At 44.9% G+C, this 16,949-nt stretch overlaps 1 protein-coding gene across 4 annotated transcripts in view; it reads right to left on the bottom strand.

Moving 5' to 3' along the window:
• PPP3CA (protein phosphatase 3 catalytic subunit alpha) overlaps positions 1-16,949 on the bottom strand; it is a 225,117-nt gene that overhangs the window by 34,236 nt on the left and 173,932 nt on the right. For all 4 annotated transcript variants that reach the window (XM_044302431.1, XM_044302447.1, XM_044302437.1 and 1 more), the window contains exon 7: positions 4,098-4,175. In XM_044302431.1, coding sequence (XP_044158366.1) covers positions 4,098-4,175 — 78 coding nt within the window. The remainder of the gene's footprint in view (positions 1-4,097; positions 4,176-16,949) is intronic.

The raw sequence follows: 16,949 nt of genomic DNA, 5'->3' as shown, positions 1-16,949 counted from the left end.
AAATCCAACCCATGTGGACTAACCTGAGGCCTCCAGCTGAGTCACATGGAACCTCAGCAGCTCCATACATTACTATACACAGAAGCATTCTTACTTGAAATCAATGCTCATAGAGGATAATACTTCCATAGGAGGCCATCTGATGGAGCATGCCAGGGTATTATTTCTGGTACATAGAGGAACAAGAGGACCCTATGCTTGTATGGGTACCATATAATGGCTCCATACAGCTTGGAAGTTGCATGAAGCTGTAAAATAGTCATATGTATGAGGCCAAAGACCTTCAATTTCCTAAAGCAAAGGTGGACAAACTGTTAGAAAACTTGTCTGATGCTATGTGTCATTATGAAAACCTGAAAGCGGGGCTTCGACAATGGCTATGTTGCCATCTATATTTCTAATAGACAAATCATGAGCTTTTGAACTTAAAAGGGGTTTCCACCAATATAAAACTTTATAGAAAAGAGGTAGAATGGGTTTAAAAGAAAAAAAAAAAAAAAAACACAAAAAAAACCCACACAAATCCATGAGGCTTACGGGGTCCCCAATGATCTCCACATACTGGTCACATCTCGACATGTAGGAAATGTCCCCTCAGATAATTGTTGGATGAGGCGAGTAGCCACTGTAGTCAATGATTGGTTAAGCAGCCATTTCTTATCATTTAGGCCTCATGCACACGACCGTTGTGTGCATCCGTGGCCGTTGTGCCGTTTTCCGTTTTTTTTCACGGACCCATTGACTTTCAATGGGTCCGTGGAAAAATCGGAAAATGCACCGTTTGGCAGCCGCATCCGTGAGCCGTGTTTCCTGGCCGTGAAAAAAATATGACCTGTCCTATTTTTTTCACGGCCAACGGTTCACGGACCCATTCAAGTCAATGGGTCCGTGAAAGAACACGGATGCACACAAGATTGGCATCCGTGTCCGTGATCCGTGGCCGTAGGTTAGTTTCATACAGACGGATCCGAAGATCCGTCTGCATAAAAGCTTTTTCAGAGCTGAGTTTTCACTTCGTGAAAACTCAGATCCGACAGTATATTCTAACACAGAGGCGTTCCCATGGTGATGGGACGCTTCTAGTTAGAATACACTACAAACTGTGTACAAGACTGCCCCCTGCTGCCTGGCAGCACCCGATCTCTTACAGGGGGATATGATAGTACAATTAACCCCATCATATCCCCCTGTAAGAGATCAGGGCTGCCAGGCAGCAGGGGGCAGACCCCCCCCCTCCCCAGTTTGAATATCATTGTGCGGCCCCCCCCTCCCCTGTTGTTAACTGTTGGTGGCACAGTGCGCGCACCCCCCCTCCCTCCCTCCCTCTATTGTTTTAATACATTGGGGCCAGTGTGCGCGCGCCCCCCAACCCCCCCTCCCTCCCTCTATTGTTTTAATACATTGGGGCCAGTGTGCGCGCGCCCCCCCAACCCCCCCTCCCTCCCTCTATTGTTTTAATACATTGGGGCCAGTGTGCGCGCGCCCCCCCAACCCCCCCTCCCTCCCTCTATTGTTTTAATACATTGGGGCCAGTGTGCGCACCCCCCCCAACCCCCCCCCCCCCCTCCCTCCCTCTATTGTAATCATCATCGGTGGCAGCGGAGTAGAAGATTTTCATACTTACCTGGCTGCTGGCTGCTGCGATGTCTGCGTCCGGCCGGGAGCTCCTCCTACTGGTAAGTGACAGGTCTGTGCGGCGCATTGCTGTCACTTACCAGTAGGAGGAGCTCCCGGCCGGACGCAGACATCGCAGCAGCCAGCAGCCAGGTAAGTATGAAAATCTTCTACTCCGCTGCCACCGATGATGATTACAATGGGGGGAGGGAGGGGGGTGGGGGGGTGCGCACACTGGCCCCAATGTATTAAAACAATAGAGGGAGGGAGGGGGGGTTGGGGGGGCGCGCGCACACTGGCCCCAATGTATTAAAACAATAGAGGGAGGGAGGGGGGTTGGGGGGGCGCGCGCACACTGGCCCCAATGTATTAAAACAAGAGAGGGAGGGAGGGGGGGTTGGGGGGCGCGCGCACACTGGCCCCAATGTATTAAAACAATAGAGGGAGGGAGGGAGGGGGGTGCGCACACTGGCCACCAACGAGTTAACAACAGGGGAGGGGGGGCCCACTGGCCACCAATGAGTTAAAAACAGGGGGGGGTCTGCCCCCTGCTGCCTGGCAGCACCTGCCAGGCAGCAGGGGGCAGTCATGTACACAGTTTTTTTGTATATTCTAACCTGAAGCGTCTCCATCACCATGGGAACGCCTCTGTGTTAGAATATACTGTCGGAAATGAGTTTCACGATGTAGCTCATATCCGACAGTATATTCTAACATAGAGGCGTTCCCATGGTGATGGGGACGCTACAAGTTAAAATATACCATCGGATTGGAGAAAACTCCAATCCGATGGTATAACAGAACTCCAGACTTTACATTGAAAGTCAATGGGGACGGATCCGTTTGAAATGGCACCATATTGTGTCAACATCAAACGGATCCGTCCCCATTGACTTGCATTGTAATTCAGGACGGATCCGTTTGGCTCCGCACGGCCAGGCGGACACCAAAATGACTTTTTTTTCATGTCCGTGGATCCTCCAAAAATCAAGGAAGACCCACGGACGAAAAAACGGTCACGGATCACGGACCCACGGACCCCGTTTTTGCGGGCCGTGAAAAAAAACTGTCGTGTGCATGAGGCCTTACTGTGTGTCAAAAAGGGACCAAAAGAAAGCCCCTTTTCTAAAAATAAAAATAAAATTCCCATAAGACAACAACTAGTGATATGGAGCTTTGCAGTATTCTGTCCTGTTCCTGCCCTTTTTTATGAGTGGATTCAATCAGTTTTAATGTGTGTGAAGAAAAACACTCCATATCGCTAAGCAACCATCTGTGAAGAACAGTCCTTTAGTGTGGTTCCGTTTTTTTTCATTGACCTATTAACTTGAATGGACCAGTCCTGCATGAAAAACATCTGTCATCTGGACAGAAGTATTGCTTGTGTGAAATAAGCTTTAAAGGGTTTTCTAAGATTTTTGAACTGATGACGATGTTGCTTCATTCAAAAGTTCGGAATAATACTGTATGGAGATCAGTCTCTGTACAGTATTAGAATGTATGGGCTCCAATGTGCCGAAGTACGCTATTTGTGAAGTCGTGCGTGACTTCGTTGGAAAACCACTTTAAAACTTGAAGACAAACTCTGTTTGGGTTCGAAGTACTAGTCACCGCATCTGAAAATGTCTGAACTATTAAAATATATATAAAAAAAAATAATCCTAAAATTCCCGTGCGGCGAACGCTATAACAAGAAAAACATTATTCACCATTTTTTTTTGTCATCACCCCCCCCCCCCAAAAAAAAAATTAATCAAAAAGGTCTTACATACCACAAAAATGGTACTAAAAAACGACAGTTTTGTTACGCAAAAAACAAGCCCATTTAGCGCTGTAGAACAGACCAGTTTCTCTGCTTGTCATGCGGATGGACGGATCCGTCTTGCAGTCTTTTTCACAGTTTTCCCGGTCTGCGCGTCCTTCAGTTGTTTTGCAATGCCGGATCCGACACTAATGCAAGTCAATGGGAATTAATGCCGGATCCGGCATCTGATCAGGCATTTTGGACGGACATACTGTAATGTCCGGCCAAAACGCCTGACAGTGACTGAACGGAAGGCATATTGATGCAAACTGAACGGATTTCTATCCATTCAGAATGCATTGGGATATGCCTGATCAGTTCTTTTCCGGCATAGAGCCCTTTTGACGGAACTCTATGCCAGAAAAAAATAATGCTAGTGTGAGAGTACCCTTCGACATGCTGCGTCCCTTTCGTCTGTCTCTATATAATATTTTTCATCTATTACATACAAGTTAAGCCTGTGAATAATTTTTTTTCCCTGACAAACGGCCACACAAAGATTATTGTGCAATCACAAAAACACTACAACAACATCGTCTGACCCGCAGCGATACACGTGACAAGCCTTTAATGAGCCCTTTATATAAGCAATCAACAGCCTCAAAAAATGAAATTATTAACTTTGGCAAAAGAGTAGTTACAGCAAATGAATATTTCTAATAAAAAACAAATAACTTACCCAGCATCCTGGGCTTCGTGAGCTCGAAGTATAGATAACAAGTTATTGTGCTGAAGAAATTCACAGACAGCTGGGTAGCTAGGAAGGGAAAATAATGATCATTATGTGGCACATTCATTTAACTAAATACCAACTTAATTAACTTCATAAAAAATACGGGCATGGGGTGATATAATCGTCCCAATGATTTTATTCAGTGGGCTACCCAATTAGTTTAGCATCACTTTGTGATTTATAGTTTATTTGGTTTTAAACTACTTTACAGCAAGAGTTTTAAGATTTGATAACAGGTACAAAAAGTATTAAAAAAAAAATATACAATATACAATATATATATATATATATATATATATATATATACACACATACACATACACATACATACACATACATACACACACACATACATATACACATACATACATATACACACACACACACACATACATTTTTGGAATTAATATTTCTTTCACTTTTAAAATGTTAAAATCACCAAATTTAAACATGATTTAATAAACGGTAGTTTTTTGTTCGCATTAACATAAAGCATTGTTGCTTTGCGATTTCGTGGTTTGCACAATTGTCGATTAAGCTTTGGCCGTACAGATGTCTGTAACAAAGTATTGTCCACAAGATTCACTGAAAAAGAAGACAAACATACCCAAATGATAGCAACATTTTTGGATTAAAAACCATGGAGAGACCAATGCGGGGCAGAAGATGATATACGGTAACCCCTACTCGGTGCAAAAACAGAATACACACTGAGAAGTACAGACCAGTCAGACTAACCATTTTCATTTCACTGATCAGAAGGCCCTCCTGAAGATGCAGCAAAAAAAGTCCAAATGGATTCAGCGAGTAAAATCAATGATTCTTTTTTTCTTCATTCAAAAATGTAGAAATAAGTAATTCTCCTGGACTTTGTTCTACCTACAAGCCCTCCTGAAGACCGTGGGGCATTGGTGAGACACATCAAGAACTGTGTTGTATTATGTAAAAAGGCCTAATGCCTACGACCGTATTTATTTTGTGGTCCCCAAAAAATACGGATGACGTCCGTGTGCATTCTGTATTTTGCGGAACGGAACAGCTGGCCCCTAATAGAACAGTCCTATCCTTGTCCGTAATGAGGACAAAAATAGGACATGTTCTACTTTTTTGCGGAACGGACATAAGGAAACGGAATGCATATAGAGTAACTTCAGATATTTTTTTTGCTCACCCATTTCAAATTAAATTAATAAAATGGAACGGACACGGAAAGAAAATATGTTCGTGTACATGAGCCCTAAGGGTGAGATATGGATCCTCTGCCCGTTTAATGGATATTGACCGAGCATGATTTATTTGCTTTAGTTCTTAGCTACTGTAATTTAGTATATATTGTAATTGTACTAACTAGCCCCCAGGGCCTTTGCGTATACAGTTTTGCTGGGCTCTAAATAATTTTTTACATAATTTTTATAATCACCTTTAATAAATTATTCCTCGCTTTGGCTTTAATTGCTAAAATTAGTGTGGTTTTTGTTGGTAGGCTTATATTTATCTGTTGGGATATATATTTTCTCTATTATTTGATTATTTATTGGTTTTTGAGGCTTAGGGTCCATTCACACGACCGTAAGGGCTCCATGCCCTTATTGCAGACCGCGAACCCATTGACTTGTATGGATCCCCGATCCGCAAAAGATGGCTGAAGATAGGACATGTCCTATCTTTGCAGAGCAGAGGCACGGATTGGAAGCACTTGGAAGCGCTTCTATGGGCTTTCGGGTCCATGCCTCCACACTGCAAAAGATACGTCCTATCTTTTGCGGACCGATTCGAGTCTGCACCGCAATACAGGAAAGGCACCCTTACTTGCTTAATACTTATTAGTATGGACATTTCTGGGTGTATCCCATTCTTGCAGAGGCAAGATCAACTTATACAGCCCACACTGGTCTCTCCATCTTGGTACAGGAAAGGCGCCCAATCTATTTAACATTGGTTTAAATATTTTTGTAGGTTCTGTTGTACAAAAGACAAATCAAGCAAAAGAAAGAAAGAAAGAAAAAGCAGCGTTTTGCTTCCTTTACGCTGGGTTCACACCTGAGCGTTTTACAGCGCGTTCCTACGCGCTGTAAAACGCACAACAGGCAAGAACCAATGATTCCCTATGGAAATGGTTCTCACCTGGGCGTTTTACAGCGCGTACGATCGCGCTGTAAAAACGCCCGACGCTCAAACAAGTGCTTGAGCTTTTTTTTGGGCGTTTGTCGCGCGTTCCCGCACATAGAAATTCGGGAACGCGCGACAATGTGTGAACGGCAGTCTCTGTATGCGCGATTGTAAACGCCCGTACAATCGCGCATACAGAGCGCTCGTTTCAGAACGCTCAGGTCTGAACCCAGCGTTAGGCCAACATTTTTGAGGGTAACTTAGCAGAAGCATGTATCTGCGATTGTACTGCTGGTCTGTAGCAGAAATGTTGAGCTTTATACTGCAGGCACATGAATCACAGAACAAAATCCGTAAAATATCCCGTTCTATAGCTGATCAGAGCAATACGTCTCAAGTAAAAGCAACAATTTCATTTGCACCTTAAGTGGGCAAAACAGTCTACAATACAAACGTATCATTTGTCATTACGGAAGATTGGTTATTCTTCAAAAACTACAATTTGTCTAAATGTAAAAGGTTGTGCTTGTGTTATTGAGTTACATCACTTGGTGTGATTCGTTTGAGTTCATTATTTGTAATGATGTTCATTTAACATCTATGTTAGGCTTATATAGTGTTCCAACTGAGATATGCAAATACAGCTTTTTTGCTAGAGGGAAATTCTGACTAATACTACCATTATGTGCCAGTTAAATTATACTTCTGTCTCCTGGAATGGTTTGTGCTAATCTGCCATTATTCACTTAACTTTGGTTACTGGTGGATGTGTCCATCATCCCAATACACCAAAATACACACTTTTATAATATGCTAATGAGCCTCTAGGTGCTATGTGGGCGTAGAATCAGCACCTAGAGGCTCCGTCTACTCACCCTTTATCCCGCCCAGGTCCCCTGTTCTGCCCGCCCCGCTCCTCTTGATTGATGTCACCGTCTGCCACATCGCTGACAAAATCCTGTGCCGTTCAGTTCTGTATTCAGCGCAGGTGCAGTAAGTGAAGGCCGCGCTTCTGGTGCCGGATTCCTCAATGCACCTGCGCCGACTACGTCACAGTGAGGAAGCCGGTTAACGCTCATGTTGGACGGCACTCCACTTTATCGTTGGGTACGGTGCTCAGTGGTAATGGAGATAATGCAATAAAAGTAGACCACGGCACTCGTGTTTGTGATTTAGAATATGATATTTTCATATTTTTGTTATCAACATCCAGGAATAGATAAATGCAAACTGGCCAACGTTTCGGTCAGTGAGGAAGCCAGCATCAGGAGAGCGGCCTTCACTCACTGCACCTGCGCCGAATACAGAAGTGAACGGCACAGGCACAGGATTTCGTCAGCAATGATTTTTTTTGAGGATAGGATGCAAACCCATTCATTTCAATAGGTCCGCAAAAAATGTGGACAGCACACCGTGTGCTATCCGCATTTGTATGCCCGTTCCGTAGCCCCGCAAAAAAACAGAACATGTCCTATTCTTGACCGTTTTGCAGACAAGGATAGGCATTGTTACAATGGATGCGCAAAAAAAAAAAAACCTGATGCCATATGGACGTCATATGTTTTTTGTTGATCCGCAATTTGCGGACGTTAAAACAGATACAGTCGTGTGAATGTAGCCTTAGTCTGTGACTGGAACCTCTGGAGGTGGCTGACCTGTCACCTCTGCTGCCCCCCCCCCCCCCCCAAGTAATATCCATAGCAATTGAGACTTTAGCAGAGTGAGCGCAGGTAGAGCAGTGAAGTGATAAGAGAGCTTCTGCCCTGTACTCGCTTCGCCTTGCCTAAAGCCCAACCTCTTAAGTAATATATATATATATATATGTGAGTATTACACTCACCGGTAATCCGGTTTCCTGGAAGTCTCCATGACACCACATGCTGAGATTGACTCCCTCCTGATTGGACAGGAAAAACACAGAGAGGTTAAAACCCCCACCCCCTCCTCACATCACCAGTGTATTTTAACGAAGAACCCCAGGATGAAAGGATAATAGCTAATAGCAGAACAAAGGGTGGGATGTATGTGGTGTCATGGAGACTTCCAGGAAACCGGATTACCGGTGAGTGTAATACTCATTTCCCCAGTCGTCTCCATGACACCACATGCTGAGATAATATCAAAGATATCATTAGGGGGGGACGACTGCCGACAGGACCTTACGTCCGAATCTTAGGTCATCATTAGCGGCTAAGTCTAGCCTGTAGTGCTTAGTGAAAGTATGAGCTCTCTTCCAGGTTGCTGCCCTGCAAATCTGTTGTAAGGAGGCTGAAGCTATTTCCGCCCAGGAGGCTGCCATGCCTCTCGTAGAATGTGCCTTTAGTGAAGCGGGGACATCTTTTCCCTGAGCTTTGTATGCTTCCGAGATGGCCATCTTAATCCATCTAGAGATGGAACTTTTCGCCGCTTTCCTCCCCTTGTTGGGACCTGAAAATTGGACAAACAGATTTTTGTCTATTCTCCAAAGACTGGTAGCTTCCAGGTACTTTAATACCTCTCTCCGGACATCTAATGTGTGGTAAGTAGATTCCTGATCGTTTTTCGGATCGTTACAGAACGAAGGGAGAACAATGTCCTGAGACCTATGAAAGGTCGAGACTACCTTGGGGAGGAAAGTTGGATCTAATTTGAAAATTAATCTGTCCTCAAATATTTTAAGGAATGGTTCTTGGATGGACAAGGCCTGCAGCTCACAGACCCTTCTGGCTGAGGTTATTGCCACCAAAAATATAGTTTTAATTGTAAGCCATCTGATGTGAATAGAGTCCAGAGGTTCAAATGGATTGGAGGTTAGACCCCCTAGTACCGTATTAAGGTTCCATGGTGGCACCATGTTTTTAATCGTAGGTCTGATCCTATCTGCTGCTTTAAGGAATCTGGATATCCAGGGATGTTCCGTTAGCTTGGTATTATATAGTGCCCCTAACGCCGATACCTGGACCCTAAGGGTATTAGGGGATAGCCCTAAATCTAGCCCTTCTTGAAGAAAATCCAGGATTAGTGAGATGTTGGCTCTGAACTGGTCGAAGGAGGTTCCAGACCAATCCGCGAATTTCTTCCATATTTTTTGGTACTTATCGTTGGTAGTCTGCTTCCTGCTAAGGAGTAAGGTGTTCACTACTTTTTTTGATAGACCGAAGTTTAATAAGTTGGATTCTTCAGAATCCAGGCTGATAATTTTAGTATTTCCAGGTCTGGGTGAGTGATGGGCCCCTGACTTAGAAGGTCCGGCCTCCGAGGTAGAAGGAAGGGAGCTTCCACGCTGAGGGCTTTCAAGAGGGAGAACCAACTTCTTTTGGGCCAGAAGGGGGTTATCAGTATTAGTGTACAACTCTCCTTTAGGAACTTCTGTAATACTTTGGGAATAAGCGGAAATGGGGGGAATGCGTAGACTAGGTTTGTTGTCCAGCTCTGATTGAAGGCGTCTACTGCCCCCGGATGATCCCTGGGGTTGAGGGAGAAGAACTGGTTTAGCTGATGATTTCTCCTGGATGCAAACAGGTCTATCGTCGGCCTGCCCCATTTCTTTGTGATTAAGTGAAAGACTTCTGGGGCTAACATCCATTCCCCAGGGTCTAGTCTGTGCCGGCTTAGGTAATCGGCCTGAATGTTTAATACTCCCTTCAGATGAACCGCTGAAAAAGAGATTGAATGTTGCTTTCTGCCCAGGAAAAGATTTTGTTCGCCAGGTTCTGTAACAGGTGATGCCTTGTGCCTCCCTGGTGTTGGATGAAGGCCATGGCTGTAGCGTTGTCCGAGTAGACTAGGACGTGACGTCCTTCTGCCAGCTGACTCGTATGTTTCAGTGCTTCCCACACTGCCTTCAGCTCCTTGAAATTTGAGGATTGCTGACTTACCTAACTCCCCCATGTTCCCTGGTAGGAGTTCCCCTGGACGATCGCTCCCCAACCGTGGAGACTGGCATCTGTTGTGATGACTAGAGGGAGATCTTGTGCCCAGAAAATCCCGTTTTCTAGGTTGGATCTGCTGAGCCACCAAGTTAGCGATTTTTTGGTCTTTGTATCTAAGAATATTCTCCTCTCTAGGGTTAATTGTGATCTGTTCCATTTGTCTAAGATGAATTTTTGAAGTGGTCTTAGATGGAACTGTGCCCAGGCTACTGCTGGAATGCAAGCAGACAGACTCCCTAATACCTTCATGGCCTGTCTTATCGAACAGAATTTCTCCTTCTTGAACTTCCTCAAAGCTGTCTGAAGCTTTACTATCTTTTGAGGTGGCAGAAAAGATCTTTGGGAGACTGTGTCTAAGGTTATGCCCAGAAAATCTTTCCGTTTGGATGGGATTAAATCCGATTTTTCCCAATTGATGATCCAACCTAGGTTCTGTAGATGCCCCAGGACTAACCCGAGATGGTTTTTCATGGTCTCTATGTTGTCTGCCACTACCAGTAGGTCGTCCAGATAGGGGATCACACAAATTGCCTTTTCTCTCAAGGTTGTCAAGGCTTCCGCCATTATTTTGGTAAAAACCCTCGGGGCAGAAGAGATCCCGAAGGGGAGACACCTGAACTGGAAATGTTAAATGTTTTCCTCCAATTTTACTGCGAACCTTAGAAACTCCCTTGATGACCTGTGAATTGGAACATGATAATAAGCGTCGCTTAAATCTATTGTGGCCATCACCGCGTCCTTCTTCAAGAGCTTCACTGCTGACTTCAGGGTCTCCATTTTGAATTTTTGATATCTTACATATTTGTTTAGATGTTTCAGATTTATAATTACCCTGGATTTCCCGTTTGTTTTTTTTTATAATGAAGAGGCGGGAATAAAATCCCAGCCCTGTCTGATTTTTTGGAACTGGCTCTATGGCGTCCAAGGTTAATAGGTTTTTTATATCTTTTTTTAAGGTCACAGTTTGAGATGGGGGAAGGGTAGTGATTACGTATTTCTGTGGGGGGGGGGAGAAAGAAGATCTATCTGATAACCCTCCTGTATAATACTTAAGATCCACCTGCTGTTTGTTACGTGCTCCCAAGATTTTAGAAAGGAGCTGAGTCTTCCCCCCACAGGTATAGCGTCATTGTTTGCTATTGGATGAGGAGGCCTCTGCCCGGTTTGGGTTGAAGAGGAAACTTCTCCCTCTGCCTCCCTTCGCATAACTCCACCTCCCAGTCTTCCCTTTATCTTTTTTATTTTCGGGTTGAAGAAATCGGTCACGAAAGGGCTGTCTCTTGTTTATATCTTTCCTCGGGAAACCCCCTTTTTTTATTTGTTGCGTTGTCTAGGATTTTGTCCAAATCTTCACCGAAGACGTACTGACCGTGGAAGGGAAGTGCGATTAATTTATTTTTTGATGTGATGTCTCCTGACCACGCTTTGAGCCATAATGCCCTTCTCGCAGTATTTGAGAGAACAGCTGTACGGGCAGATAGTTTCACTGATTCGGCTGCTGCGTCTGCTAGGAACGAGGTTGCCATCTTTAGTAGAGGCAAGCTCTCTAGAATTTGATCTCGTGGCGTTTTGTTAACCAGATGTATCTCTAGCTGGTCTAGCCAGAGGTTCAGTGTTCTGGCCACACACGTAGAGGCGACGCCTGGTTTGAGAAGGGCCGCCGTAGTCTCCCAGGTCTTTCGCAAGAGACTCTCCGTTTTCCTGTCTAGAGGATCTTTCAACTGTGCTGAGTCCTCAAACGGCAGGGCCGTATGTTTTGCTACCTTGGCCACAGGCGCGTCCACTTTTGGAATAGTTTCCCAATCCGTACAATCCTCTTGGCTAAAGGGGTAGCGTCTCTTAATTCCCCTTGGGATAAAGGATCCTTTATCCGGTTTTTCCCATTCTGATCGAATTAGTTTTTGTACACTATCAGGGACCGGAAAAACCGCCTTCTTTCTTTCCCCTAGACCCCCAAATATTTCTTGTTTGGTAGACTTAGGGGCTTTAGGCATCTCCATCTGAATGGTGGCCCTGATGGCCCTGATAAGTTCCTCAATATCTTCAGGATTGAACAGGAAGCGCTTATATTCGCTCTCTTCGTCTGAAGATCCTGGGTGCTTTTGCACCGATTCGGAGTCTGAGACCGCCAGTCCCTCAGAGTCGGAATCCAGGATGAGTGATTTAACACTACGGGAATCCTGAGTGGGAGCAACTTTGGGGGGAGTGGGTTCTCTGGCAGCTAAGGCTAGCTGGACCTCCTCTTTTACCACTTTTCTAATGTCTTCAATTAAACCAGAAGACTCAGCCTTGATGACACTGGCTGTACATTCTTTACACAGGGCTTTGGATCCTGTGTTAGATAATCTCTTGCCGCAAATACCACATTTTTGGTTTTTTTTGGCTGCAGAAGTGGAATCCTTTTCTCCCTGAAAATGTTAAGGGAGGAAAGGATGAGCAAACTGAACCCACCATACAAATCATATGCCTGAGAGCATGTTACTCACTGTCCCAGGGTTTGATGCAGGCTCGGTTCCAGAGCCCGGCGTGAGGGGGGTGCTCATCTTGACTCCCGACCGCACAAAGATGCTCCTAGTATGAGCCACGCTTAAGCAGGGCGCCATTACCCAGGTCCTGTGCGTTTTTATGGTGTTCCCTCGCTTCAGGACCTGTGGCGCATGTGGATGACGTCAGCGCGCTTGCTCCGCCCCCTGGCGTCTGACGTCACTTGCCTGCCAGCCGGAAGGGACGCATCTCAGCGCCGATCCGCCGCGTCCTCCTTCCCTCTGCATCAAGCCCTCCTGGACCGCCGCAGAGGGAATCTTCGCAGGGGCACTACGTGTGTGCCCGAGCCCAGGCCTAACCGAACAGAGGAGGGAGAGCTGCACTGCAGATCCGACCTCGGCCTGTAGATGAGACGATACTCCAGGTGAGCCCAACGAGCTCTGTGCACCTCTCCTGCTTCCTTATCCTGATGGGACAGGAAAAACACTGATGATGTGAGGAGGGGGTGGGGGTTTTAACCTCTCTGTGTTTTTCCTGTCCAATCAGGAGGGAGTCAATCTCAGCATGTGGTGTCATGGAGACGACTGGGGAAATATATATATATCAATCATACATACACAGACTCATGGATATAAAGGTCCCTTTAGATGGGGCAATGCAGCTGGCGATTGTCGGGAAGGAAGCGTTCCTTCCTGGCAATTGCTGCTCGTCAGTGGAGTACACCCCTGCTATTACATGCAGTGATCTCCTCCATAGTATAGAAAGGAGCAATCACTAATACCATCGCTCATCCCCATACAGACTCATTGTTTGGCGGCAGCAAAGGCTGTTCACACAGCACGATCTGCTGCCGGCAGGTGATAATATAGGTGCCTACATAAACAATCTTAATTACTCGACGAATGGAGCATTATGCTCCTTCATCAGCTGCACCTTTATATCCCTAGTTAATCGCTATCGTTAGCAATTATCTAGATGATTCTCTGCCCATGTAAAGGTCCCTCAAGTATAAAAGCAATAAAAAAAAAATACTAGAACGGATGACTAATAATGAACATAAAGCCCATTTATACAGCAGAGTCTGAGGATTTCATTGTGTTCCAATAGTAAACTGCACAACATTTCTACCATTCTTGTCAATATTAGAATAAATAGACCCTGTACAAACATACCGCAATATGTCATTCCACTGCATCCTCTCACACAAGGACTGTTCAACTAAGAAACATCAGTTGCTAACCCAGTTTTCCTACATTCTGGTTGGTGAGCAGATCAATTCACTCAAACATAAAATATATTTGTTAAGTGACTCCGCTAAGAAAATTTTGCATGTCAGGTTAAACCCTGCGAGGAGAGAAGTGTTTTCTTCAAAGCAAATAAGCAAATTAGGAGAGGCATCTTCTATCATAAGTGCAGGGAACAAAGGGAAAGGGAACTGTGCATTTTCTCTGATCAAAAGGTTTTCAGAAAAGTATAAGAGAATACACACCAGTACAGTCAGACTGCACTGACCTCATTATACTTTATGCTTAAAACATTTATCCAATTGCATTTAGGTTAATACACTGGAACAGAAGATGTCGCCATGGCAACAGCTGCTTTACATCCCTGGCAAACAATAACTGAGCTCCGACCCGTCTCCGAAACATTATACTAAACCTAGGGCAGATTCCTAAACCCCCAAGGGACGTCAGGTCTACACACTGCGACTTTCTAAGGCACATTTCCAGCATGCCCACCCAACTTTCACAGTCCTGAATTTTGGCCTTTGTCCTGGGGTCCAGAACAGCTGCTGCAGGTCCTGCTGTATTCCTCAGGACGCAGAGACAGTTGAATACAATAGCAAAATGTTGCTCCTGGTGGTTCTGCACAGGAAGGCGCGATGCAGTGACGTCATTGAGCCTGCCAGCATTGATTCACAGACAGCTCAGAGCAGAGCAGACCTGTTCCATTCATTGGGGGAACGTGGGGTAGTTGAGTATTCAATTTGTACTCTGTGGGGGGCACTATACCTTGTGTGAAAGGCACTTGGGGTCCCCTTATATTCTCAAAGCAGCAACAGGGGCATCATACTGTGGGTGTGGTCCTTAAGGGGCAATCATAAATTACGAGCACTATAGGGTCATCACTTTGTGTGTGAGCCCTAAGGGAGCATTACACTGTCAGGGGAACTAAAGGCCATTCTACAGTCTGAGGGCAATTAGGGGGCAGTAAGGGGCATCACTACTGTGAGGGGGCACTGAGATGGCACTCTTACTGTGTTGAGACACTAAGTGGAAATTACTACTGTTTGAGGAGGTACTAAGAGCACCCTTACTGTATGGGGGACACTAAGGGCCACTATTATTGTTTGGGGGCACAAAGGGGACTGGGTAGGATTGGGTGTAGTTAGAGGTGCCGACTGAAGACCGGTACGGCGCAGGCGCAAGATTTGGAACTCAGACAGGGCCAGCTGAAGGAGGAGAGCACTTGCTGGCCCTGTCATTTAACAGGAGGAGGGTTTTTTTTTTTAAAGGAGGATGCGGCGGCTACCAGCAAGGAACCGCCCTACTTGCTGGTAGCCAGGTAATTAACATATTATAAAAAAATTTTTAAAGAAACTAAGCCACAGAAAAATGTAAGAGCATTATATATTGAATAATCGCACTATAAGGATTTTAATTAGCCCAAAAATGAAAAATGACTTTTGGGGGGGGGGGGGGTGAAATCTGGAGGCATTAGACGTAGAGCTTTTTAAGAGCCCATTTGCATCCCTTTCTTCCTAAAAAGTTGGAAGTTATAGGTTAAGTGGGACATCTAAATAGGTTGCCTATCTGTATTATACAATCTCTTTAATGGCTTTCTGAATACACAATAGTTAAAGGGAGTCTGTCACCTCCATATGGCCATATACAGTGGTTACATGGCTCTGTAGCACACCTATACAGGATTGTAACGGTACCTTTGTTCTTTTCTTTAGACTTGCACCAGCAGGAAAACACAAAGTTTAATTCATATGCAAATGAGCACTCGCAAGTGCCCAGGGGCGGCGTTCAGTGTGTAGGTGCCCAGGCTGCTCTGCCTTCTTTTCACTTTACTCCTCCCCAGCCTTTGCCCGCCCTCCAAGTCTCTTTCCTCATTGATAGGGCAAAGGCAGAGGCTGGGGAGGAGTAGAGACTTGGAGGGCGGGCAAAGGCTGGGGAGGAGTAAAGTGAAAAGAAGGCAGAGCAGCCTGGGCACCTACACACTGAACGCCGCCCCTGGGCACTTGCAAGTTCTCATTTGCATAGGAATTAAACTTCGTTGTTCCTGCTTGTGCAAGTCTAAAGAAAAGAACAAATGTACCGTTACAATCCTGTATAGGTGTGCTACAGAGCCATGTAAGCACTGTATATGGCCATATGGAGGTGACAGACTCCCTTTAAAGACTTTCTGACATGTTATACTGTTTCTGCCCCTTAGCTCCAAAAATGTTTGGGGGCAACCAGGCCCCAACTTAGAAAATTTTCTGACATTTCACTATGACATATCCGGTATTACATTAAATGTGTATAGCAATACTGGGGTACATATGAGCTCCCAGCCTTTACATTACTCTTATTTTTTGCTGTTAGGAATAAGACTATATTTCTGAAACATTTACCATATTTAAAAGGGATCACAGAGAGATCAGCAGATGTGCTAAAATAAATAAAATCACTATAATAAATATTATTCACCTAGAAAATTTCCAGCTGCTCCCACAGTCATTTTTGTTTGTCTGAATTGACTATGTTGACTACCCCCACCACTGCAGCCGATCACTGTCAACAACAGTCATAAGTGGGTAGTCGCAATGTCATCATTGCATGAAAACAACAAAAATCAGTTGGTGCACTGGAGAAATGATGCTGGAGTGGCATTTGTGTGTAGTAGAGAAATCACTGTCGGGTCTACTGGAGCACATACTTAAGAACTATCATTATAAAAGCAGTGTATATTTTTGTCCAATATACCTTTTTAATGTGAGCAATTTCTTTCCCATCTTCTCTGCATCCTGGCAGGATGTTTACATCTAGAACTTCCCGTTTCTATCAGTGTCCTGTTGGGTTTTCTAACCAACACACAGATTGCTCTGAACTGTTTCTCTGGGCTTGCTGCACCTGCCATACTGTTCTCTCTGTAGTAGTTATGCTCCCTACACTTCCCTTCTCTGTGTTAGCTAGGCGGAGCAAGTCCTGACAAATGTTACAGCCAAAGCATGCGGTGATTGATTATAAAACCCAGCAGGAAGGTGTGAGGAATATGGGTTAATATTTACTACTGTCAGCAATGT

The sequence above is a fragment of the Bufo gargarizans genome, chromosome 1, assembly GCF_014858855.1.
Source record: "Bufo gargarizans isolate SCDJY-AF-19 chromosome 1, ASM1485885v1, whole genome shotgun sequence".
Taxonomy (NCBI): domain Eukaryota; kingdom Metazoa; phylum Chordata; class Amphibia; order Anura; family Bufonidae; genus Bufo; species Bufo gargarizans.
Note: the sequence above shows the minus strand (reverse complement) of the source record. Positions and strands in the feature narration are given on the sequence as shown.